Below are 24060 nucleotides of genomic sequence, written 5' to 3'. Positions count from 1 at the left end.
TGAATGAGTTAAATATCCTTTTTTTGGGCCTTTGCGTGAATTGAAGCCTTTCCTGGTTTAAATTGTGAAAATTAGCTTTAGAACCAATTTGGGATTTATCTTAAACACTTGAATTGCCTGAAAATGTGGTGAACTATGCTAGCAAACACTGCTAGCAAACAACAATGAAGAAGTACAAGAGTTTCTCATGTACAGTATGCTAGTTCTGCGGCTGTTAGCGAGTAATGAGACTGATTTTACAAGAAAATAGACAGCGCTAGCGTAATGTCGATGATAGCTTAAACTGTACATAAAATCTTGAACTGTGCGGCGCTAATGCACAACGACAGGCTAAACTTTAGATTAGCATGTAAATTCATTGACTGTATTTTCCAAATTACGGCCGAATAATTCTAATGTGCTTTAGGATGGCACACGTTGACTTCAAACTGTCTGACATTAGTTGTGTTTGGCTCTCCGATGTCACAACAGTTAGCGAAGTGGGGGCAGGGGCGACGTAACCTCGACAAAGAGGCCGTTAGAGCGCAAACAATAAAATTGCCGTTGATTTGAGTGTTTGTTGAGACGTCGTCGCGTCGAGATGGCTCTCTGCGTGAGGAGCTCTTTCAGAGGCAGTTGAGTGGCGCTCACCTTTTGACACAGCGCATTTCGTTTAAAGGACAAACAACACCATTTTTTTTTTTTTTGGTTTCCTAACTGACATCAGACAAATGTTTGATAGCATCTAAAATAGCCAAAACACGCAGGATGATATTTTTTGTCAAATGCAAAACAACAATAAAAATGATTTAAATTTGCCCAAAACTGCCATTAATAAGCTCAAAACTGGAGAGATTCAGAAAGTCCCGCCCCCTTTTTCGTGACGTCACACCACTGCCTTGCTCCAGAATCAAAACAATGGCTTCAGAGAGTTCAGATTGGGAGAAGACGCTTTCTTGTTACTCATCCAGTTATGAATATGATTCAAATAGTTCTGAAGAGGAAAGCATCCATGTTTGCCATCGATTAAAGAATTTATTTGTGCCATTTTGAGGCAACATTGGGGGGAAATCTCTCACCCAAAAAAAGAGGCACAAACTGGCGACTTCCTGTGGCCACCTCCATTTCCACAGGCTGATAAATTCCTTATATGGAGCTTGGACACCCTCTTCTGGCGGCTTTTGGGTGCAACATGAGGTCCCCACACCAAACAAGTACAGCAAAATACATTGACGTGATGGAAGGACCGCTACAATGCATCTTTTTTTACGGTCAGGGGTGGTCCTTTAGTGACGTCACATACTGACTCATCACCAAATCAAAAATAAGACTTCATGAATATTCAGCGCGAGTCTTAAAACGTAAAATATAGCTATATGCGGCGGAATCTTTGTGAAATACGCTCAGTAGAAGTCATTTGAAGTGATTTCACGAATTATGGACGAAACTGGTCTGAAGGTGTCGGTTGTCCTTTAAGCGCTTCAATTCGCACAAATGTTTAGTCTGTGTTGCCACACCATCCCCGTTGTGGTTTTCCCCCCCCCCGTCAAAGAATACAATTGAGATTTAAGATCATCGAGAGTTAGCGGGGGCAGCGCTACATTAGCAGTCTCCTTCCAGCTGCGGAATCAATGTCGGCTAGCACAGCTGCCACTCAGCTATCGGGGGCCATGCTGATAAATCCATGCGGGGAAGCTGTAATAAGAGTTAATGGGACGAGGGGGCCTAACTGCAATCGTTGTGATTAATGTGGAGACAAAGTCCCCCTTTGGACCAGCCAAGCATTCACCTTTTGTTCCCTTTAACAAAAAGGTCCGAAATAGAATCTGTGGAGCAAACCTGGTGCGTCACCGGCGGCCATTTTGTTGTTGTTGTCTTTCTTTCATTCATTCAAGAATCGGATTTGTTTTGAATATCGTGCGCTGAGGTCAAGTCGACATATTAATATAACATAAATAATGCATCTCGGACAGTGACGTTTAGTGACAGGCAGAACAATTCACTCATTCACAACCAAACCGTGCGTTCCCTTGATGCACTTCAAGTACAGTGAGACCTCAACTTACGAACTTAATTGGTTCCCAGACAGTGTGTAAGGCGGAAAGTGTGTATCTCAAAAAAAAATTCCCATAGGAAACCATTAAAATGGGAATAATCCGTTCCCGGGTTTCCATAAAATATACTTTTCAACTAAATAAGCCTTAAAACTACACATAACATACCTCATTCTATGTATAATAAATGTGCTATTGTATTGTAATGAAAGAAATGCACTGCATTGTATCATAAAGTCACTTTAGTTACATTTGTGATGGTCATTGATGGCTTGATGGAATGGCATTGGAGGTCGAAGGTCAAAGGGAATTGCTGTTTGGAAAGAGAGGCACATTACATGAGGACTGTAATTAAAGAAATAAACTGTGCTATAAAATAAAGTTTTATTTACCTTTTTGAAGGTCGTTGATGGCTTATGGAAGGAGAGTCACATTCCATAAGGACTGTTGGTGCTGTTCGGTCGTGTGCTTCCGCCGAAGATCACTCCGCCAGCCGTGGTGGGTGTGTATTATGAAAATAGTGCTTATTATAAGGTTACATTTTCAGAAATTTGACGTTTGCAAGACAAAAAGTTTGTAAGATAAGGTGTTTGTAAGTTGAGGTCTCACTGTATGCTCGAATCTGACAAAAATCATAACAAAAGTCATTTCAGACAACAACAAAATCTCGTTTTTGTCCATCTGCATGCCCCAAATCACCGCCCACATCAAATTGATCCTTCGGGGAAAGCCATCATGATATCTGTTTATAGCGATTAGCGTAATAATGGCCACTCCGTTGCACAAAAATGGGAGGCTGACAGGCTGAATGAATGGCGGGGGTGTCGCTAACGGGACCGATCAAGTGTTGCCTTGTGACAATGCGTGCATGTTGGGGGTGGTCTCATTTATTTCCATAAATCTTCAAATGAGGCATAGCAAAGATTAAGTGACAAAAAATGGGAAATTGTCTTTCTCTTCGGGCAGAATTTCAGTTTATTGTCACCAAAGTAACAAAACGTATAAAAGGTGTGATAAACATGAGCTTACCAAGTGCCTCACCCGCGGCAAAATGTGGACATTCTTTTGTATGGATGACAGCGCTTGGATGCCAACCAATTCTTCAGCACTTTCTGTACCCTCTGTGTGACATGAAGCAGTTCTAGAAAGCGTCCTTTTCACCAGTGGATCAGGGACGTCATGGTGGAATGTGCACGTCGACTACAAGCTAAATGTTGAAAGCAAACACGCATCTGTAGTATCGATTGACGGAAAGAGATTGTCTCACATCTCCTGTATATTGTACAGTCGCCCCCCATTTCAAGCTCAGATAACTCCAGATCCATATAACTTAGGAATTAACTATTTTTTTTCTTTTCCACAAGGGGCAACATTTCACTTTTTTTCCATTTTAGCCATTTGTTACAGTTTCAGCTGTTGTTAAAGCGCTATATAAACCAATATGTACGTATTGTATTTTGTACAGCCGCCCCCATTTCAACCTCAGATAACTCCAGACTCATAACTTAGGAATTAACTCATTTTTACTTTTCCACAAGGTGGCAACATTTCACTTTTTTCCATTTTAGCCCTTTGTTACAGTTTCAGCTGTTGTTAAAGCCCCATATAAACCAATATGTACGTATTGTATTTTGTACAGCCGCCCCCATTTCAACCTCAGATAACTCCAGACTCATAACTTAGGAATTAACTCATTTTTACTTTTCCACAAGGTGGCAACATTTCACTTTTTTTCCATTTTAGCCCTTTGTTACAGTTTCAGCTGTTGTTAAAGCCCCATATAAACCAATATGTACGTATTGTATTTTGTACAGCCGCCCCCATTTCAAGCTCAGATAACTCCAGACCCATATAACTTGGGAATTAACTCATTTTTTTTACGATTAAAGAAGAGAGAATAAGGCTTCTAACGCTGAATTGGATGCTTATGTCATTCTAATACTCAACATTCTTGGTTGAAAATGACAAAAACCCTGGCACTGGAGTGGACACCTTTTTGCACATCGTCTGGCAGTGAATGAGTTAAGAATCATCTTTCACTCCAGGACGTAGGGCCAAATACAAGAAAAGGCTCCTCATTATCAATCATAACAGGTTCTCCTCAACGTTGATGTTTTTTTTGTGTCGCTGCGTCTGTTTTTGGCAGCAAAAAAATCCAAAGAGGAAGTTTGCGGCAGAGAAAAACAAACCGAGAGATTCTGCTTTCAGAAGCAACTCAGCAGAGCGCCCCTCCATGCGTGACTCATAAACGCTATTTTTTCTTTCAAATGCTAATGAACTGAAGATTATACAGCGTGAAGAGCGAGCTCGAGCAAGGAAGAGGGAGCTTGATGCTAAAAGCAGAGAGAGAGAGACACTCAGTGTTCCTCTCTGTATCTCGTCTATTTTTCCGCAGACAGTCACGCTTTCCCACTGAACGTATGAGATAGTTGTCAACTAATCTTAACCCGCTTTCGTATTTATGACTCAGAGGGGTGAGAAAAAAAAAAAGGAGTCCGGATTGGGTCGCCCCCCCCCCTCCTTCTCTGTGGTGCAGTGGGAGATGGCTAAAACAAGGTTAAAGAGAAGGTCAAACACGGATGGACTCACTTAAAGGACAACCGACACCTTTTTTTGTTTCCTAACTGACATCATAAAAACATTTTATAGCATCTAAAATACCCAAAACATGCAGGTTGATATTTTTAGGTAAATGAAAAACACCAATAAAAATGATTTCAAGTGCCACAAAATTAGCTCGGAACTGGGTAGATTTAGAAAGTCCCGCCCCCTTCTTCGTGACGTCACGCCAGGATACTCCTTCACAAACTGCCTTGCTCCAGAATCAAAACAATGGCTTCAGATTCGGAGAAGATGCTTTCTTATTACTCATCCAGTTATGAATATTGATTCAAATAGTTCTGAAGAGGAAAGCATACATGTTTGCAATCGATTAAAAGAATTCCTTCCGTATCAATTAGAGCCATCCAGACTCTAATGTGGCGCCCAGAAAATGCACCAGATGGCGCACAAGCTCTGTTGGAAATTGGTTGATTTGTCCGCTAGTATCAAATAGTAGTCTCTGTGCAACACAACAATTCACCATTGCGTTATGTTTTTTTTCCTTCTAATTTCGCCACCAACACGAAGTTTTCAGACCAAACAAAGTACCCAAAATGCATTGTGTGTCGCTTTCTCGCTCAGGGGCGTTCCTTCCGTGACGTCACATCAGGCATCGTCACCAACTGGAAAACAAGACTTCCTGAATATTCAGCGTAAGTCTTAAAACGTAAAATGTAGCTATCTGCGGTGGAATCTTTGTCAAATACACTCAGTAGAAGTCATTTTACAAATTATGGACGCGACTTATCCGGATGTGTCGGTTGTCCTTTAATTTCCTGTCCTTAATCTACTGTCATTCCTGCCCTGCGAGAAGACATATTCCCACAAGGTAAAGTCATTTATTTGTTCAAGCGGAATCCTTGAAATTTCGAGCAGAAGGCGATGGATGGACTGATGTTTTCTATTCATCTTCTTCCATTTTCTACTTTGACCCTGTTTTTCTTATTGTGGATAGATTTTCTTTCACTCCCCCCCCCAAAAAAAAAACCCCCCATAGTCCATTTAAAAGCTTCCCACTCTTCGCTTTCCATCAGTTCACTCACCCACTATAGAATTCCCTGACTTGCACCGTTCCCTCGTATTTTTCCATCTGCCGCTTTGTGCTGCGCTGAAGGTCATTTGAGTGTTCGTGGGGGGGGGGGGGGGGGGGGGGGGGGGGGGGGGCGTAACTGTTGTTCCGGAAAACAGCGGGAAGACGGATGCAAGAATGATAAGAACGAAAAACGGGAAAGGCAGACGCTGATAAGTTTATCGGCATGCTGAGGAGGACGCCATCTTCTCACGCATGTTACTGGCTCAAATGTTTTTTCATTTGATCATTCATCGATGCGAGATTAACTCATTCGTTGCCAGACGATGTAGTTAAAAATGGGTCTACTCCTGTGCCAGGGTTTTTGTCATTGTCACACAAATTGCAGGAAGCACCAATTCGGTGTAAAAAGCCTTCTTCTCTCTTCTTTCACCGGTAAAAAAAAATGAGTTAATTCCTAAGTTATATGGGTCTGGAGTTATCTGAGCTTGAAATGGGGGCGGCTGTATGAAATACAATACATACATATTGGTTTATATAGCGCTTTAACAACAGCTGAAACTGTAACCAGGGGCCAAAATGGAAAAATTCAGCGTAAGAAACCTTGCACTCTCTTCTTTAATCAGAAAAAAGTTAATTCCTAAATGATATGGGTCTAGAGTTATCTGAGCTTGAAATGGGGGCGGCTGTCCAAAACACAATACAAATATGTTGGTTTATGTAGCGCTTTAACAACAGCTAAAACTGTAACAAAGGGCTAAAATGGAAAAAAGTGACATGTTGCACCCTTGTGGAAAATACAAAACATTTCCATGGGTCATGGCCAGCGCTTTATCGGCACCCAAGCATGAAAAAAACCAAAACCCAAACAAATTCGCGACTGGCAGTAAATGAGTTAGTTGTTCGCAATTGCTTTTTTTTAAAACTCATTTATTCGGTAATTGAAAAGCATGACGTGGAGCGCCATTCCCGCATTTGTTCGTGTTTTGCTTTTTCTTGCAGGGGGTGCTAATAAAGCGCTGGTCAGACCTCTGGCAATGTTTCCACAAGGGGGTCAGCATCTGCCTTTTGTCCATGTTAGCGCTCGAACATCACTCATTGTGGCACTCTGTGTGTGTATATCCCGAAGAATAGGTCGTATGCCAAGGTAAAATTTTCATAAATTTAACGTTCGTAAACCGAAAAGTTCGTAAACCGAAAAGTTCGTAAACCGAGGTATCACTGTACAACCAAACGACAATGTGAAATCCGCCCTTGTCCGTTTTCCAATCATTCCAAACACCTTGTGGGCTTTGCACGGCTCCTTGCGGTACACCCCGTGGGGTGACATTGGCATTTACGTCATAATGAAATATGAATATGTTCATACGCTCCGATGTGTTTTTTTTTTTTTTCCTCCGGAATAAACGTTGATCTTTGAAAAAGGCCAGATGCTCCTGTGAGTAAAAACCTCCAACGAATGAATCATCGCCCCCATTAAGGTTGATGTCGTTGACCGCCTTCACGCAAAGCTGTTTTATTTGCAGCTGTCGCGTCGCAAACGGGCGATAACTCAATGGCCGTCTATGAATTACGCATGATTTAGGTACGACGCAATCCGCTGAGGTGTGAACTTCGTTAACACACGATCGTAATTATGTCACGGCCATGAGAAAAAAAAATGGGGCAAACCTAAACTCATGATGACGTAAATTAGCGGGATAATTTACGTATTTCTGACATGACTGCTGGATTAATGCTGATTAAAAAAATATACAGGAAGTCACAACAATGTACATTTGTCTCACTCTTTTTAGACCCAAGGGAAGCAGACTAGCGAAAACGATCAACAGGATGCTAACGACGACCATATATAGTGAGCTCCTTAACGCGATGGTGAATCGTTGTGTGTTGCACCAAGACTACTATTTGATACTAGTTGACACAAATCCCCAGCGGACAAATCAGCCCATTTGCAACGGAGCTTGGGTGCCATCTTGTGCATTTTCTGGGACGCTACATTGGAGTCCAGACGCCTCAAAATGAGACGGAAGGACTTCTCTAATCGATTGCAAACATTGATGCTTTCCTCTTCAGAACTATTTCAATCATATTCATAACTGGATGAGTAACAAGAAAGCATATTCTCTGAATCTGAAGCCATTGTTTTGATTCTAGAGCAAGGCGAAGACGTCCTGGCGTGACGTCACGAACAAGGGGGCGGGACCTTGTGAAACTTGCCATTTCCGGGTTCATTTTGAAGTAGTTTTGGGACACTTTAACAATTTTTTATTGGACTAAAACTATCAGCCTGCGTGTTTTGGGTATTTTAGATGCTATCAAACGTTTTTCTGATGTCAGTTAGGAAGCAAAAAATGGCGTTGGTTGTCCTTTAAATCTAGCAAATTTGTGTCTTTAAATCTACCAAATTTGCAAGTACGAATTTAGCAAATTTGTGACTTTAAATCTAGCAAATCTGCAAGTATGAATCAAGCAAAATTGTGACTTTAAATCGAGCAAAATTGTGACTTTAAATCTAGCAAATTTGTGACTTTAAATCTAGCAAATTTGTGACTTTAAATCTAGCAAAATTGCAAGTTTGAAACTGGCAAATTTGCGCCTTTTTTTCTCCGAATAATACCCCATCGCTAAAAAAAAATATACATTTCAACCTGGCCCTAATGCTCTTCTGTAACATACATATTCGCTAAATGACAAGATTTATTTTCCCCACCTTTCCCCCTTTATTAGTGCAGAGGCCTTTTTTTTTTTTTAGTAAACACAATTTAGATGTCACCTTCAGTGTGGCTGCTCGCACACGCGCACGCTTGCCTTCCGCTGCAGCTACTCGTTAGCGGCATCAATGTTGTGAAAAATCACTTTAATAAAGAGAAGCAGTTGGCTGGATTTATTCCTGAGGGCATGCCTAACGGTTGTTCATGACCTCAAACCTTGTACTTGCTCTCTTTGTTGTGTTGTGTTGTGGTTTTTTTTTTGGGGGGGGGGGGGTTGAGGGGCGTTTGTGAGAGGAGACTTGACAACATTTTGGCTGAAATATGTCTGCTGGTCACACACACCCTCCTGGTGTTTTTTTTTTTTTTACAGGGGGGAGGGAGAGACACAGAGAGAGAGAGAGAGAGAGAGAGAGAGAGAGAGAGAGAGAGAGAGAGAGAGAGAGAGAGAGAGAGAGAGAGAGAGAGAGAGAGAGAGAGAGAGAGAGAGAGACAGAGAGAGAAGTAGAGATAGAGAAATGGAGATCGAGAAAAGTAAAGACCAATCACGTGCGGCTTTAACCGAAGATCGGGGGCAGGGAAGAGTGGACAAAAAAAGGTGGCTCCCATTTCTGGCTCTTTGTTAGGAAACGGCTCACTTAAGAGCCGGCTTTAAGAACCGGATCGTTCGCGAACGACACATCACCCGTCCTTACCTTCGGTGGTTTTTCAGTATTTGGAGCTAGTCTAGTCTGGAGTAGTCTAGCGAGTGGGCAGACATCATTGTCCTTCACTTCAATACGGTTGTCACAAGGCCATGAATTATGGAAGCGTCTGAAAGTGACAAAAGCACATCTTACAGCAATGACACTTTTATTTATTGAGTTTTGTAATCTGTGTGTATGTGTGCGCGGTTGTGTAGAAGGTCATGTCAGAGTAATAAAAAAGGACACCGAGCACCTTCACCGTCACACCACACCGGTTTTCTCTTGTGTTGTAATGAAGATGGTTGATTTCCATTTAAACAGCATTGAAACAATAACGGGAAGGGCTGAGGGCTGTCCCACAACATGAGTGACATTTTGCCCCCAAACAATCTCAATATGATGCTAAGACAAACTGTCAAGTTATACTTTGGTAACACTAGTATGGAGTCAAGGGCTTTCAACGCTGTTTCAAATACTTTCAAAAGCATTAACTTACGTTTCCAACTTGATTGAAGTCGATGTGTTTCTTTCCAATAGTCTATTTGCTTCGTTATTGGCTGCTCATATCACATACTTGGCTTGTTCTTTTCCCTTCAGGGGTCGCCACGGCGAATCCGTGTCCTCCATCTTCAGAGGTTAAAATCGCGTGCTTTTACCGCGGTTGGATTTTTTTTTTTTTTGTCCAATCAAATTTCAGCTTCTTTTGTCCAATTGGGTTCCAGCTTCTTTTGTCCAATCACATTACAGTTTTTATATGTTGTGTGATTGTAATGTTCTTCCGGTCTTCGGTAATGTTGACTTGATGGCGTCGATTTCACACCCAATATTAAAATGGAAGCTTTTTTTTAATTTTATTTTTTCACATACATTTCAAGTATAATAATAATAATTATAATAATAATATATAAGCGCCTTTCAAAACCCTCACGATTTGGTCAGGAGACTCCCGATTTTGACCACAATTCTCACTTTACAAAGCAACTACAGAGAGTTCATTTGTAAGGTGAAACAAAAGAAAATGTAAAAAAATTACATACATTTTTATACGAATTGAATGTGTAAATAAACAATGAAAGCAATTTTGACTTTTATTTACTTCTAATGTATACTTTTGTAATGCTCACATTATTTTAACGTGTCTGACAGGTTAAAAAGTACCTTATTTAGTATTTTGGTTACAGGTAAAGCATATATATATCTGGCTCTTTATTAGCTGCATGGCTATCATGTAGTTAGTGAGCTAGCTGTCTAGCTGGCTATCTATTAGCTATGTGTTGGCTGGCTGGCTTTCTATCTATTTGAGTTACTTCTGGGTTGAGTAAACGCTGGCGCATTTGGCTGCCGCTGCACACCCGCATTAAATCCGATCCTGGGACTGTAAAGTGACCTTGAGAGTTTTGAAAGGCGCTTAGAAATTAAATGTATTATTATTATTATATAAATATATATGACGACGCCCGCCGTATGTTGTTGTTTTTTTTAATCATGCACAGTTGTGACGATTTCTACATTTTACAACTAAAAAATGAAGATCATATTTGCTGCATTTTTGGCCCGCAAGTCACAAAATCCATCTGACTTTGAAGAGTGCACACAAGGCGGGATCATTGACAAAGCGGGAATATGATTGATATTTGCTCAGCGCGTGCGTGTCACCACAACTGTTTTTTATTCTCAGCCAAGTGACAGAATGATGTCAACAAAATGACACGCGATCCTATTGTCAAAGTCAAGAAAATTACCTTTGTGGCGTATCTCGCCAGCACAAAAAATTCTGTCACTCGCTAGGATGAAAAGTGCGACCCAATGAATGTATTCATGCATGAAAAGAGATCTCAAATGTAAGCATTTTGTTGAGGGGGGGCTGGGGGGGGGTCTTACACTGATTCGAATCAACATTCACAGTTGATTGTTGAAAGGCATCCCTGTTCTGTAGTCAGTCGACTGCAAATTCCGACCTCTTCTTCTTCTTCTTTCTCACGATAATTATGAATTAATCAGACCTCCGAGCGACGCAAATGAGGCGTGATGTCAAATCCGCCAGGGCAGCTTTACAAAGAGTCAACGTAATGAGCAAGAGTGAACTTCTGAGGCTGGCGACACTTTGACCTGTGTAGAGACTCACCGATGGAACAAATTGACACCAAGGAATGCATAAATTATGTCTGCATATATATATATATATATATATATATATACATATACAGTGATATATTGGCTTACAAACTTAATTGGTTCCCGGATAGAGTGTATAAGGTGAAAAGTGTGTATCCCAAAAATTAATTTCCCATAGGAAATCATTGAAATGAGAATAATCCGTTCCCAGGTCCCCATAAAACATCATTTTACCTTGTTCCTCATCAATTGTGTTCTGTTTAGCTGGGTTGATAGCTTTTCGCATCAATAATAATAATAATGATTCCATTTATGAGCGCCTTTCAAAACTCCCAAGGTCACTTTTTTTCAAGTTTTTCTGTTGGTGAGCAGCAGCAGCCAAACGCGCCAGCATTCACTCAACCCGGAAGTAACTAGCTATCTACTGGCTAGCTTGCCAGTAGATAGCAAATAGCTAGCTAGATAGATAGCTAAACAGCCAGCCAAGTGTACAGACGGCTTGTGCGGGTTGTTTGTGGAACCTGATTGATGGGATATTTTAACCTTGCAGTCTACACTCTGCCTTTGAACTATCAAAGTTGAAACTCTCTCTCTGTCGTCTGCCTGTCTCTTTAATGTTTAAACCACCACCCCCTCACTGCTACGTTCTTGACCAATCACGTGGCTTTAACCGAAGACTGGGGGCGGGGAATAGAGGACAAAAACAGTCGGCTGCCATTTTGTTGTGAGAACAGGCTCGTTCGCGACTGACACATCACTCATTGAGGCAGCTCTGTGTGTATCCCAAAAAATAGTTCGTATGCCAAGGTAAAATGTTCATAAAAGTAACGTTCGTAAACCAAAAAGTTCGTAAGCCAAGGGGTTCGTAAACCGAGGTATCACTGTATTTATATTTCCTCTTCCTTTCATAACTTTGCTGTCGTGAAATGTAAATTTCTCCACGGCGAGACTAATCCAATCCAATCCAATATTTCTTTTCAACAATGATTGTTTCATTTTTTTTAACAAATCTTATTTTTCTTTAAAGCCCAAAACCGCATCATAGATTTTGCCAGTGAGACGATACTGGATGTCGGTGAAGCCAGCGGCAGCCAGCAGGGCGCTGTACTGGGCCCCCGTTCTTTCTCGGCCCTCCGTCTGCACCAGCATGTTCAGGGAATAAAGTTGCGCTGTGAGTGGGCCCGAGCCATCTTGGTAAAGCAAAGCCTCCACTAGCAATACGGCGCCTCCTGTAGGAAAACGTAAGAATAGCAGGTGTGTTTGTGACTGGAAAACGTGTTTATTCTCTCTCTCTCTCTCTATTTCATTTCTAAGCGCCTTTCAAAACTCTCAAGGTCACTTTACAGTCACAGGATCAGTTTTCCGCGGGTGAGCAGCGGCAGCCACATGCGCCAGCATTCACTCAAACCGGAAGTAACTCAAATAAATAGATAGAAAGCTAGCTAGCTAGCTAATACATAGCTGATAGCTAGCCAGACAGCTAGCTAGATATCCAGGCAGCTAATGGATAGATAGCTAGCGAGATGGCCACCCAGCTAGCTAATAGATAGCACAAAGCTAGCTAGGTATCAAATGAGCAAAACTGATAACAACGGCAGTTTAAGGCAATCTTCTATTGACCAACCTGGTTTGCAGGCTTTGTGTACTCGAATGAGAAGTTCTACACAACGTTCGTCTGTCCAGTCGTGGAGGATCCTGGCGAGGATATAAAGGTCCGCCTCTGGCAAGGGATCTTTGAAGAAATCCCCTAAATGGACAAACACGTGTGTGGGGGGGTCATTATTTTGTGATATTTTATTCTGTGTGACTGTCAGTCGGACACTGCGAACAAAGGCTCGAACACAGGAAGATTGTCTTTTACTGCCGGCAGGGGATGTAGCCATCCATGACCGACGCCCAACTCCTGCAGCGCTCCGCCAAGCTATTTATTGAGACTATATGCAAATTTAAGTGATACATTGGTAAAACATAGTCTTCTTGATTTGAATATCACACCCCTGGACGTCCCAAGCACCAACAAATATAAAACAACAGAACATAGACATTTTAATTGGTTGTCCTTTCCATGAACTGATAGATTTGTAACTTGGCGAATGAGCTATCCCTGTGAAGGAGTTTACCAAGTCCTAAATTAGTCCAAGGCCAGATCTCCTACATGAAGATGACAGTTTAAAAGGTGCTTCCATTGTGGGCCATCTAAGAATTATACATTTAAATGACAACCGACACCTTTGGACAAGTTGCGTCCATAATTTGTAAAATCACTTTAAATGACTTCTACTGAGCGTATTTTATAAAAATTACACGGCATATAAGTATATTTTACGTTTTACGACTCGCACTGAATATTCATGAAGTCTTGTTTTTGAGTTGATGACGATGGCCTAAGTGACGTCACGGAGGGAACGCCCCTGACCGAGGCAGCGACACACAATGCATTTTGGGTACTTTCTTTGGTCTGAAAACTTCGTGTTGATGGCGAAATTAGAAGGAAAACACATAAATAACGCGATGGTGAATCGTTGTATGTTGCACCAAGACTACTATTTGATACTGGTTGACACAAATTCCCAGCAGACAAATCAGCCCATTTCCAACGGAGCTTGGGCGCCATCTTGTGCATTTTCTGGGACGCTACATTGGAGTCCAGATGGCTCGAATTGATACGGGAGGACTTCTTTAATCGATTGCAAACATGTATGCTTTCCTCTTCAGAACTATTTGAATCATATGCATAAGTGGATGAGTAACAAGAAAGCATCTTCTCCCAATCTGAAGCCATTGTTTTGATTCTCGAGCAAGGAAAGGACGTCTTGGCGTGACGTCACGAACATGGGGGCGGGACCTTCAGAAACTAGGCATCTATGGAGTCATTTTGAAGTAGTTTTAGGACACTTTAACTCATTTTTATTGGTGTTTTGCATTTCACTAAAAATATCAGCCTGCGTGTTTTGGCTATTTTAGATGCTGTAAAACGTTTTTCTGATGTCAGTTAGGAAACCAAAAAAATTGTGTCGGTTGTCCTTGAATGCAAGTTATTAGGCAACATGTGTGACCGCATGCGATGCTGCATCCATTCAACTAGAAACTTTTTTTTTTTTGCTCCCCAAAGTGAAAATGAAGTTACCTTCAATGAAGCTTATCTTGTGGTCAGCCTCTTTGACAAAATGTTCCCTGGATGTCTGCACCACCTTGGGGAGGTCAAAGATCATCACTGCGCACTCCGGGTAGGCCGACGTGCACTGCCTGGCTAATGCTCCGCTGCAGCCTTGGGAGCGAAGGCGAGCACACAGAATTACTTTTGAGTCACTGCGCCACGAAGACACACAATCGTCATTAAAATACGAGGAAATCACTCCCAAAACGGACAAATGAAGTCAGCGAAGCGAAGCAGATGCTCGCAGGTATTATTATTTATTAGCGCGTGATTTGTATTCGGTTGTGTGGCGCAGCCTTTAGGGACACGGTTCAGCTAACAGTCATGCTAATAAAAGCAGAGCAAATGGAAATGAATTGAGAGTGACAGACAGATGGATGCTTCGTACGTAAACAAAGGACGAACAAACGGGAAGGCTCAAGAAGCCTCCGTTTGCATCGAGCTGCCCATTTGCTTACACTGCGCAAAAACAGCGGGGAAAAGGCACCTGAACGCACCGCGGCCCTGGCGAGGAGAAAGCGGAGCAGAAAATGGATGAAGGGATGGATAGTGCTAGCGTAGCGCGCTATCCGCGAATTTGTTCGCCTTTTGGTTTTTCAGTCGAGCTAGCTATCAAGATATCTATTTGCTATCTGTTAGTTATCTATTAGCTAGCTATTTCAGTGGAGCTAGCTATCAAGTTACCTATTTGCTACCTATAGTTATCTATTAGCTAGCTATTAGCTGGCTAATAGCGGTCTAGATGGCTGAATGACTATTGAGCTAACTAGCTATTAGCATTCTGGCTGGCTGGCTATCTTGCTAGCTATCTGCTGTGTTAGCTATCTATTGTATTGCTGATGTAATTAAACAAGTAAAGTATAGATTAAATGATGTACATCAAATATGTCTAAACAAGGAAATGAGAAATTCAACTATCAAGAACAAAGACGTTAAAAGCTGGCTGGCTGGCTATCTATGAGCTTGCTCCTAGGTTGGTGGCTAGATTTCTGACTATCTGGCTAGCTATCTAACTGGCTGGCTAGCTTTCTATCTATTTGAGTTACTTCCGAGTTGAGTGAACGCTGACGCGTGTGCCTGCCGCTGCTCACCCACAGAAAAACGTATCCTGTGACTGTGAAGTGACCTTGAGTGTTTTGAAAGGCGCTTATAAGTGGTCCATCGATGAAAAGGTTTCTTCAGCCATCATCTGTACTTCTTTGAAGGTGTCGGACGTTTCGTTTCTTATCCAAGAGGCTTCGTCAGCGAACTAAATCCTTTGCTGGAAGTTTTGGCCCTATATATATATATATATCCCTACTGTCCAGACGTGGCGGTGCCAGACTCTGCTATGATTGGTCCCTGCTCTCAGGTTGAGGGGAGCAGAGGACTACTCCCTGCGCCTACACCGATTACTTCTATTGTCCTGACTGATTACTTCTAGTGTCCTGCCTGAGTATGAGGTCTACGACTGGCCTGATTGCCCCATTTGCTGTGGTATCACCTCATCAGCATGACTAAGAGGTCTATTGTACGAACGATCCAAATTGAACCTCACCCCAACCATGGCCATTTAGTGAAGGATTTTGCTGTTTTATGAAAATAGCTTCTTTTACTCCCCTTTCAAACCATCTATTTTCTTCGCTAAGATTTTAACCTCATTGTCGTCAACTGAGTGGTTGCTGGCTTTTATTTATGTATTGATTAATTTTCCTGAAGTCTGTTGATGCTCACACAATCATGTTAAAGGTGCACACTAAAATAGCACACGGGGTATTATGAGGCCAGAGAGTGGGGCTGTTTTATTTTAAAATAAACCTCAATTTGAACGAGAGGGTCGGGGAATTGTGGATAAATTAGGGACAGAAAAGCAGTGAGATGGAAAACAGGATCAAAAGATCTCATTTTGACAAAATGACAACCACGCAAGCGCATGTGCGTGTTGGGGTCTTTTGTTTTTCTATTGCCTAGTACAACCGAGGCTACCTAGGCTAAAAAAAAAAATATGAAAGGGCAACAAAAGGGAGGGAGTAAAACCAAGCTCAACATATGAGACCCAAACCGTCCTGGATGAGTCACTTTGTTTAATGACCTCCTTTTATGTGAGCTTTGTGACTCTTACTCTGCACCTTATTGCTTGTTTTCATAAATGACTCACAAACTCCTCCCTCTGAAATAGGGTCTGGGGGTCGTAAGTGTCACGATCTGGTTGGCGACCAACGGGTGGCTCTGATGGCCCCGCCCTCAGTTGCACAGGTGTTGGTTGTCCTCATCAGTGGCAGTTAAAAGGACTCCCGGCACGAGGTCATTGCATTGTACCCCAGTGTATTGTATTGCACTGTATGTGTTTGTTACACCCTGTCAGGTTTGTTTCCTCTTGGCAGATTTTTACATATGGTTTTCTTTGATACTTTGTACTTTTCTGTTCAGATGACTTTGATGTTTTAGATTTTGTTCCTGCTGACTTTATTTGAATACAATTTGTCAAATACATCCTATATTGAATATACAGTACAATAAACGTCCCAAAAAAATCAGGGAACAACCCTACCACCCAAATATAACATTTTAAAATGTTGACATATGCATCCAATCCAACCTCATACTTATTATTAGTTATTACATCATCGACGAGAGCTGCGACCAGTGGCTTCAACATTTCATCTCAGCCTACTTGGCACCAAATCGGACAGCCGGACAGCCTGAGGGGCTAAGCAGCAGGTGTTTGCAGACGTAACAGATGTTGGGTGAGAAACGAAGACTTAATGGGGCACCGTGGTCACGCCCTCCGTACCCTTGCTGTCTATTATGCATTGATCGAGGCACACCATTATGATGCATCCTCCCCTGACGCATAAATATGAACATGCAGAGGAAGGATGTCCTTCTCAGTGCACTCGTGGGTGCATTTTTACTCTTTCAGTGAGTTTACAGCGCCCCCTAGTGGCTAGTTCCGATATCACATGAAAATTTTGTCTCTTGTCTTTAAAGGATAACCGACACCATTATTTTTTGGGTTTCCTAGCTCACTTCAGAAAAAACGTTTTATAGCATCTAAAATACCCAAAACACGCAGACTGATATTTTTAGTCAAATGCAAAACACCAATAAAAATGACTCCAAAACTGCCACAAAATGCCAAAAAACGACTTCAAATTGAAACCGGAAGTGGCCAGTTTCAGAAGGTCACGCCCCCTTGTTCGTGATGTCACGCCAAGACGTCTTGCCTTGCTGGAGAATCAAAACAATGGCTTCAGATTCGGAGAAGATGCTTTCTTGTTACTCATATGATTCAACTAGTTCTGAAGAGGAAAGCATAAATGTTTGCAATCGATTAAAGAAGTCCTCCCGTATCAATTCGAGCTGTCTGGACACCAATGTAGCGCCCAGAAAATGCACAAGATGGCGCATAAGCTCCATTGGAAATGGGCTGATTTGCCTGCTGGGAATTTGTGGCAACTAGTATCAAATAGTAGTCTTGCAACACACAATTCACCATCGTGTTATTTATGTTTTTTTTCCTTCTAATTTCGCCATCAACACGAAGTTTTCAGACCAAACAAAGTACCCAAAATGCATTGTGTGTCGCTTTTTCGGTCAGGACTCGTCACCAACTCAAAAGCAAGACTTCTGGAGGGCAAGTCTTAAAACGTAAAATATGGCTATATGCGGTGGAATCTTATTAAAATAAGCTCAGTAGAAGTCATTTTACAAATTATGGACACAACTTGTCCGGAGGTGTCGGTTGTCCTTTAACACATACCGATAACGGCCTGAAATATTAATCGCCGCCGAATGCCGAGAAAATGAACGCAGATGAACAAAAAACACACAGACGCTTTACCTCCGAGGTCACATATGACCTTGAAAGGCGAAAGGTCAAAGGCCGCCAGCACATCCCGACCACAGATGTTCCATACGGAATTCATGAGCTGCATGAATTTCACCATCTCCTCGTCGGATCTAAAAGAGGGCAAATGCAAAACCGCTGTTATTGACTGTCTCCATCGTTCGCTGTTGTTTTGATGCGTCGCTACAATTGCGGAAAACTACCAGCGTACGGCGACACGCTGTGTGTACTCGGGAGAAACAGGCTGCTGCAACATAGAAGAGCCTGTGGTGAGTGCTGCTCTTCGGAGAAATCTCCACTTCATCACCCAGCACTTTATCAAGCCACAGGGCACACACACACACACACACACACACACACACACACACACACACACACACACACACACACACACACACACACATTCCTGTTTCGTTGGTTTTGTACGGTCCGGGGAACTCCAGATAAGGAGTGAGGACCCCCGTTGCTGATAAGTTTACAGAACTAGTGTTACATTTGAACATTAAAGGACAACCGATGTCTCCGGACAAGTTGTGTCCATAATTTGTAAAATGGCTTCAAATGACTTCTACTGAGCGTATTTTAATAAGATTCCACCGCATGTAGCTATATTTTACGTTTTAAGACTCGCACTGAATATTCAGGAAGTCTTGTTTTTGTACGTACGAGTCCGTACGTGACGTCACTGAAGGAACGCAACCTGACCGAAAAAAAGACACATTGTAGCAGTCCTTCCATCACGTCAATGTATTTTGCTGTACTTGTTTGGTCTGAAAACTTCGTGTTGCACCAAAAAGAGGCAGAAGAGGGCGACAAAGCTCCATATAAGGAATTTATCAGCCGGTAGAAACGCAATACACTGTCATGTCTACAAGAGGTCGCCATTTTGTGCGTCTTTTTTGGTGATCCATTTCCCCCCAATGTTGCCTCAAAATGGCACGGAATAAATTCTTTAATCGATTGCAAACATTGATGCTTTCCTCTTCAGAACTATTTGAATCAATATGCATAACTGCATGAGTAATAAGAAAACATTCTCTGAATCTGAAGCCATTGTTTTGATTCTCCAGCAATGCAAAACGTCTTGGTGTGATGTCATGAACTGGGGGCGGGACTTTCTGAAAATGCCCAATTCGCAGTCCAATTTTTTGGACACTTGAAGTCATTTTTATTGGTGTTTTGCATTTGACAAAAAATGTCATACTGCGTGTTTTGGCTATTTTAGATGCTATAAACCGTTTTTCTGGTGTCAGTTAAAAAACAAAAAAAAATGACGTCGGTTGTCCTTTAAATGGCAAGGACTAAACAAGTGTGTGAGTCATGCAAGGCAGCTTTTGAATCATTTCTGTTGCTGCTCCAAGAAAGCCCTCCATGACTTCCGTGCTAGCTTCCCATGTGCTAATTTCCTCTCCTTTCGTACACTCGGGGGAAATCAGCTGAGGACAAACAACCGCCGCTCCTCATTTGGCCGTTGTGAGCAGGAGTTGATGGTTAGTTTTCTATCAATTAGCGCTGAATTATAAATTGACCTATTCCGAGAATGGGCCACATTGTTGTCGCCACGTTTGGAAAATACTTAGATGGAGTTTGGATTTTTTTTTTACGGTAGTGGAATCATCAGATGCTTCATATTTTGTTTTGCAATTTGAAAATTGCATTATGCAACATAATACAGTGATACCTCGGTTTACGAACCCCTTAGCTTAATAACTTTTCGGTTTCCGAATGTTACATTGATGAAAAGTTTCCTTTGGCATACAAACTATTTTTCGGGATACACACGGAGCGCCACGATGAGTGATTTGTCGTTCACGAACGAGCCTGTTCTTCTAACAACAAAATGGCAGCTGACTTTTTTTTTGGTCCTCTATTCCCCACCCCCAGTTTTCGGTTAAAGCCACGTGATTGGACAAGAACGCAGCAGTGAGGGGAGGTGCTTTAAACATTAAAGAGACAGGCAGACGACAGAGAGTGAGAAAATGGAGAGAAAACAGTGACATTTGGACTCGTTTCAACTTTGATAGTCCAAGGGCAGAGTGTAGACTGCAAGGTTAAAATATCCCATCATCCAGGCTCCACAAATAACCCGCACAAGCCATCTGTACTTGATGCAAAAAGCTATTAACCCAGCTAAAGAGAACACAATTGATGAGGAACAAGGTAAAATGATGGCAGAGAAAGCACCTACAAGGGATCATTCCTCAAGATGGTGAAAGAAGAAGTTCCTCATCAAGTGTTGAATGCTGATGAAAGCGGCCACTCCATTCCATCAAGCCATCAACGACCATCACAAAGGTCAATAAAACAACTTTATGATACAGTAGTTTATTTATTTAATTATTATACCATAGCACATTTATTATACTTAAAATAAGGTATATTTTGTGTAGTTTTAAGGCTTAGAAATTTAGAAAATTATGTTTTACGGGGACCTGGGAACGGATTATTCTCATTTTAATGGTTTCCTATGGGAAATTATTTTTTGGGATACACACTTTTTACCTTACACACTCTGTCTGGGAACCAATTAAGTTCGTAAGCCAAGGTATCATTGTACAATTTGCAAATTGATCTTGAAGGTAAAGAATTGTTCCCACCAATTCAATTTCTGAGGATGACGCAGATGACCACGAAACGTGTACAATTCGTTATTTTGCATTTATATGCAAACTAACGAAAAGGTGAACGTCTTACCTGTAGAGAGCCTGGAACAAGTCTTTGGAGTTGACGCCAAAGGCTTTCTCATATTGATTACTCCCTTCCCTGCGACATACAAAAAAAACATTTTTTTTTGTAAACTATTCTTTTTTTTTATGTGTGCATAATTGGTTGAATTCAAATGAGTGAAAGTGTCAAAAGCAAGCAAAGAAGCCACTGTGGGGGGGAAAAAACCATTTACACCTTCCTACAGTATGGAAAAATGTGTATTTAAGTATCCTAATCTGCAACACTTTCATTACAAATTAATTTTGAATTCTACTTCTTCATCCTTCTTAATTCATTCACTGGCATTCACAAATGTATTCCATAATTGAAAATATGACGAAGAGCGAATTAGTTCGGGTTTTGTTTTTCCTTGCGTAGGTGCCGATAAAGTGCTGGCTAGACCTCTGGTAAATTTGTTTTTGCCTTCCGCAAGGGGGCAGCATTTCCCTTTTTCCATGTTAGCGCTATGTTCCAGCTTCAGCTGTTGTTAAAGCACTATATAAATCAATACGTATGTATTGTATTTTGTACATCTGCCCCCATTTCAAGCTCATATAACTCCAGACCCATATAATTTAGGAATTAACTGATTTTTTTTCTGATGAAAGAAGAGTCTAACATTTCTTATGCTGTATTGAATGCTTATGTAGTCCTAAAACTCAATCTTCTGTGGGTCCTGGAATTCGAGTGATAATGACAAAAACCCTGGCACTGCAGTGCACACATTTTTGGACATTGTCCGGCAGTGAATGAGTGAAAGTGAATCATTAGGAAGAGGACGGAAAATAAATCTGGAGATATTTGGAGTCAAGGTAGAAAACACGGGTGGATTAATTCCTTACACGGAGCTTTGTCGCCATCTTCTGCCTCTTTTTGGTGCTACATGAAGCTTTCAGACCAAAAAAAGTACAGCAAAATGCATTGACGTGATGGAAGGACTGCTACAACGTGTCTTTTTTTCGGTCAGAGGCGTTCCTTCAGTGACGTCACGTAGGGACTCGTCACCAACTCAAAAACGAGACTTCCGGAATATTCAGCGTGAGTCTTAAAAGGTAAAATATAGCTATATGCGGTGGAATCTTTGTCAAATACGCTCAGTAGAAGTCATTTGAAGGCATTTTACAAATTATGGACACAACTTGTCTGGGGACGTCAGTTGTCCTTAAATGCCACGAGGTGTCACTAACCTGACAGCATCAGTCAGGTAATGCCAGCAGAGGTAGATTGTTCTGGAACTGTACTGGATGGAGTGGTAGAGCGTTGCAGGACCAGAACGAGTCAAGTAGAGGCTAGCTTCCTCTGTGTTGCTGTAAGAGACTAAAAAAAAAAGACATTTGAACTCTTAACAAAACTCCGAACAACATGTAATGCCAGAAATAAAATAAAAATGAGAAAATTAGCTAGCTCCCTTGACTGAATATGTATAAAAAGGGAGTCTCCCGATCAAATCGTGACACTTAACACCTGCAAACATTAATTGTCGGTGAAAGTTTGAGGATATGGTCATAGATGTGAACAGGAATTGATCTGACAATTTGAGTAACAGGCTGTCAGAGATGTTCGATCGGACACTGTGGACGAAGGCTCGGTCGGACCCAGAAAGATTGTCTTTACTGCCGGCAGGAGACGCAGCCATTCATTACAGACGTTTGAATTCTGCAGCCCTCTGCCAAGCTATTTATTGAGTCTATGCAAATTTAAGTCATACATTAGTAAAACATAGTTTTCTTGATTAGAATACCACGCCCCTGGTACGTTCTGAGCGGGCACAGTTGTAAGCAATAAAACATTGTCTCTTCCATGAACTGATAAATTTGTAACCTGGCTAATGAGCTCTTCCTGTGAAGGAGTTTCAAGTCCTAAATTCTTTCTAACGAAGGAGTTAACCAAGTACTAAATTCTGTCCATTGTCAGATCTCCTAGATGAAGATGACAGTTCAACAAGCTGTGTGTGTTGACCTCAGATTGACCCCAGGTTGTCTGTGCTTCAATTGTGTATACGAGTCACACATGTTGACTAAGCATATAACAGCGTGAAACTTTTAAATATGATAACATCTTATTCTCCATCACAGGCTCACAGGTAAAAAAAAATACAAAATACAGACGCTGTCCAAGATCCGTGTGCATGGCCCAACACGTTTGTTTACCTTGTCCATTTTGCTGGTGTGTCTCAAGCAGCTGAAGGCCGCAACAGGCCGCCAGCAGCCTCTGGGTGCCATCCAGACTGGCCCCAACTGCCTGGCTGACATCCTCAGCAGTCAAAGGCCGTCCTGCTGCCAACAACACGTCGAATACGCCCAGCTCGCAGGCAGTGAATAATGTCTGTCTCAGAGGAGAAGAAAAGGTGATGGTTGGGGTCAACGGAGCATCAATAGTGGGGAGCAATGGACGCCATGTTGCCCTACAAAATAAAATGACATTTTAAATAAGTGGGTTTTGAGATGGGACGACAATCGATGTTATGAAACTAAAACCCTACCTGTTGAAAAATAACAGAGTTTGAATTACATGTAGTACAAAAACTTTCACCTCGGAATATTAACTTGCATATGAGTCGTAAAAATGTGTTGGTGAGTAGTTGTTTTGGTCATGTATTTCATTAATCAAAAGTGAAATTGAAGTAGCTAACTTTTATAGATTCAATCAACATAAACGGATATACAGTAAAGTCTCGTTATATCGATATTCAAGGGAGTCCGAAAAAATATCGATATAACCGGGACTATCGATATATCCGACCCTGTTTGCATGTAATTTTCTCCATGCGTGCATAGAAATAGTATCGATATAACCGGGACTATCGATATATCCGATATCGATATAACGAGACTTTACTGTATTTCAAAAGTACACTTCCTATATCAATCTGTTAGTGTGGGCTACCTTAGAGACAAGAAAACCTTCTATATAATCCAGTATCTTTCTGGGATATCTTCCGGCAGCAGGCGAAGAAGCCTCAGGTGAGTCCATCACATGCCGACAACCTGCCATGGACCAGAAATGCTTCCTGCCCCTTTGTCCTATGAAAAAAAATACTATGTTCCCTGCAAGATGTCTGACAAGTTAAGACAAAGACAAATGAAACACAACACAAAGTTCTCGTCGAGCAGTGGGATAAAGTGATTAGAAGCCGGTAAACCAGATTAGTGCAGGGCCAGCGGACCATAAAACAAAACACACTGCAGCCTT

General features: G+C 41.6%; 2 protein-coding genes across 5 annotated transcripts in view; both read right to left on the bottom strand.

The window, feature by feature from the left end:
- The window catches only part of znf148 (zinc finger protein 148), a 103596-nt gene that overhangs the window by 50923 nt on the left and 28613 nt on the right, over nucleotides 1-24060 (bottom strand). For 2 of the 4 annotated variants that reach the window (XM_089002107.1, XM_089002109.1), the window contains exons 1-3: nucleotides 9558-9728; nucleotides 9071-9188; nucleotides 2426-3240 (exon numbers count right to left, since the gene is read on the bottom strand). The exons of 1 other annotated variant lie outside the window; for it this stretch is intronic. The gene's annotated coding sequence lies outside the window, so the exon portion shown is untranslated. Of the gene's footprint in view, nucleotides 1-2425; nucleotides 3241-9070; nucleotides 9189-9557; nucleotides 9729-24060 lie in introns of those variants that run through there. One more of the 4 variants, XM_089002110.1, reaches the window with a different exon arrangement.
- Nucleotides 9991-23999, bottom strand: asmt (acetylserotonin O-methyltransferase). The gene is made up of 8 exons (XM_089002769.1): nucleotides 23755-23999; nucleotides 23019-23193; nucleotides 22056-22185; nucleotides 20857-20925; nucleotides 18157-18275; nucleotides 14304-14444; nucleotides 12801-12923; nucleotides 9991-12405 (listed from the first exon to the last, which is right to left on the bottom strand). The coding sequence occupies exons 1-8, from the start codon at nucleotides 23860-23862 to the stop codon at nucleotides 12188-12190; spliced, it is 1083 nt and encodes a 360-aa protein (XP_088858895.1). The 5' UTR covers nucleotides 23863-23999; the 3' UTR covers nucleotides 9991-12187.

The sequence above is a fragment of the Hippocampus bargibanti genome, linkage group LG08, assembly GCF_051943395.1.
Source record: "Hippocampus bargibanti isolate YZ-2025 linkage group LG08, ASM5194339v1, whole genome shotgun sequence".
Taxonomy (NCBI): Eukaryota; Metazoa; Chordata; class Actinopteri; order Syngnathiformes; family Syngnathidae; genus Hippocampus; species Hippocampus bargibanti.
The sequence above is the reverse complement of the archived record's forward strand: the minus strand, read 5'-3'. Positions and strand labels throughout refer to the sequence as shown.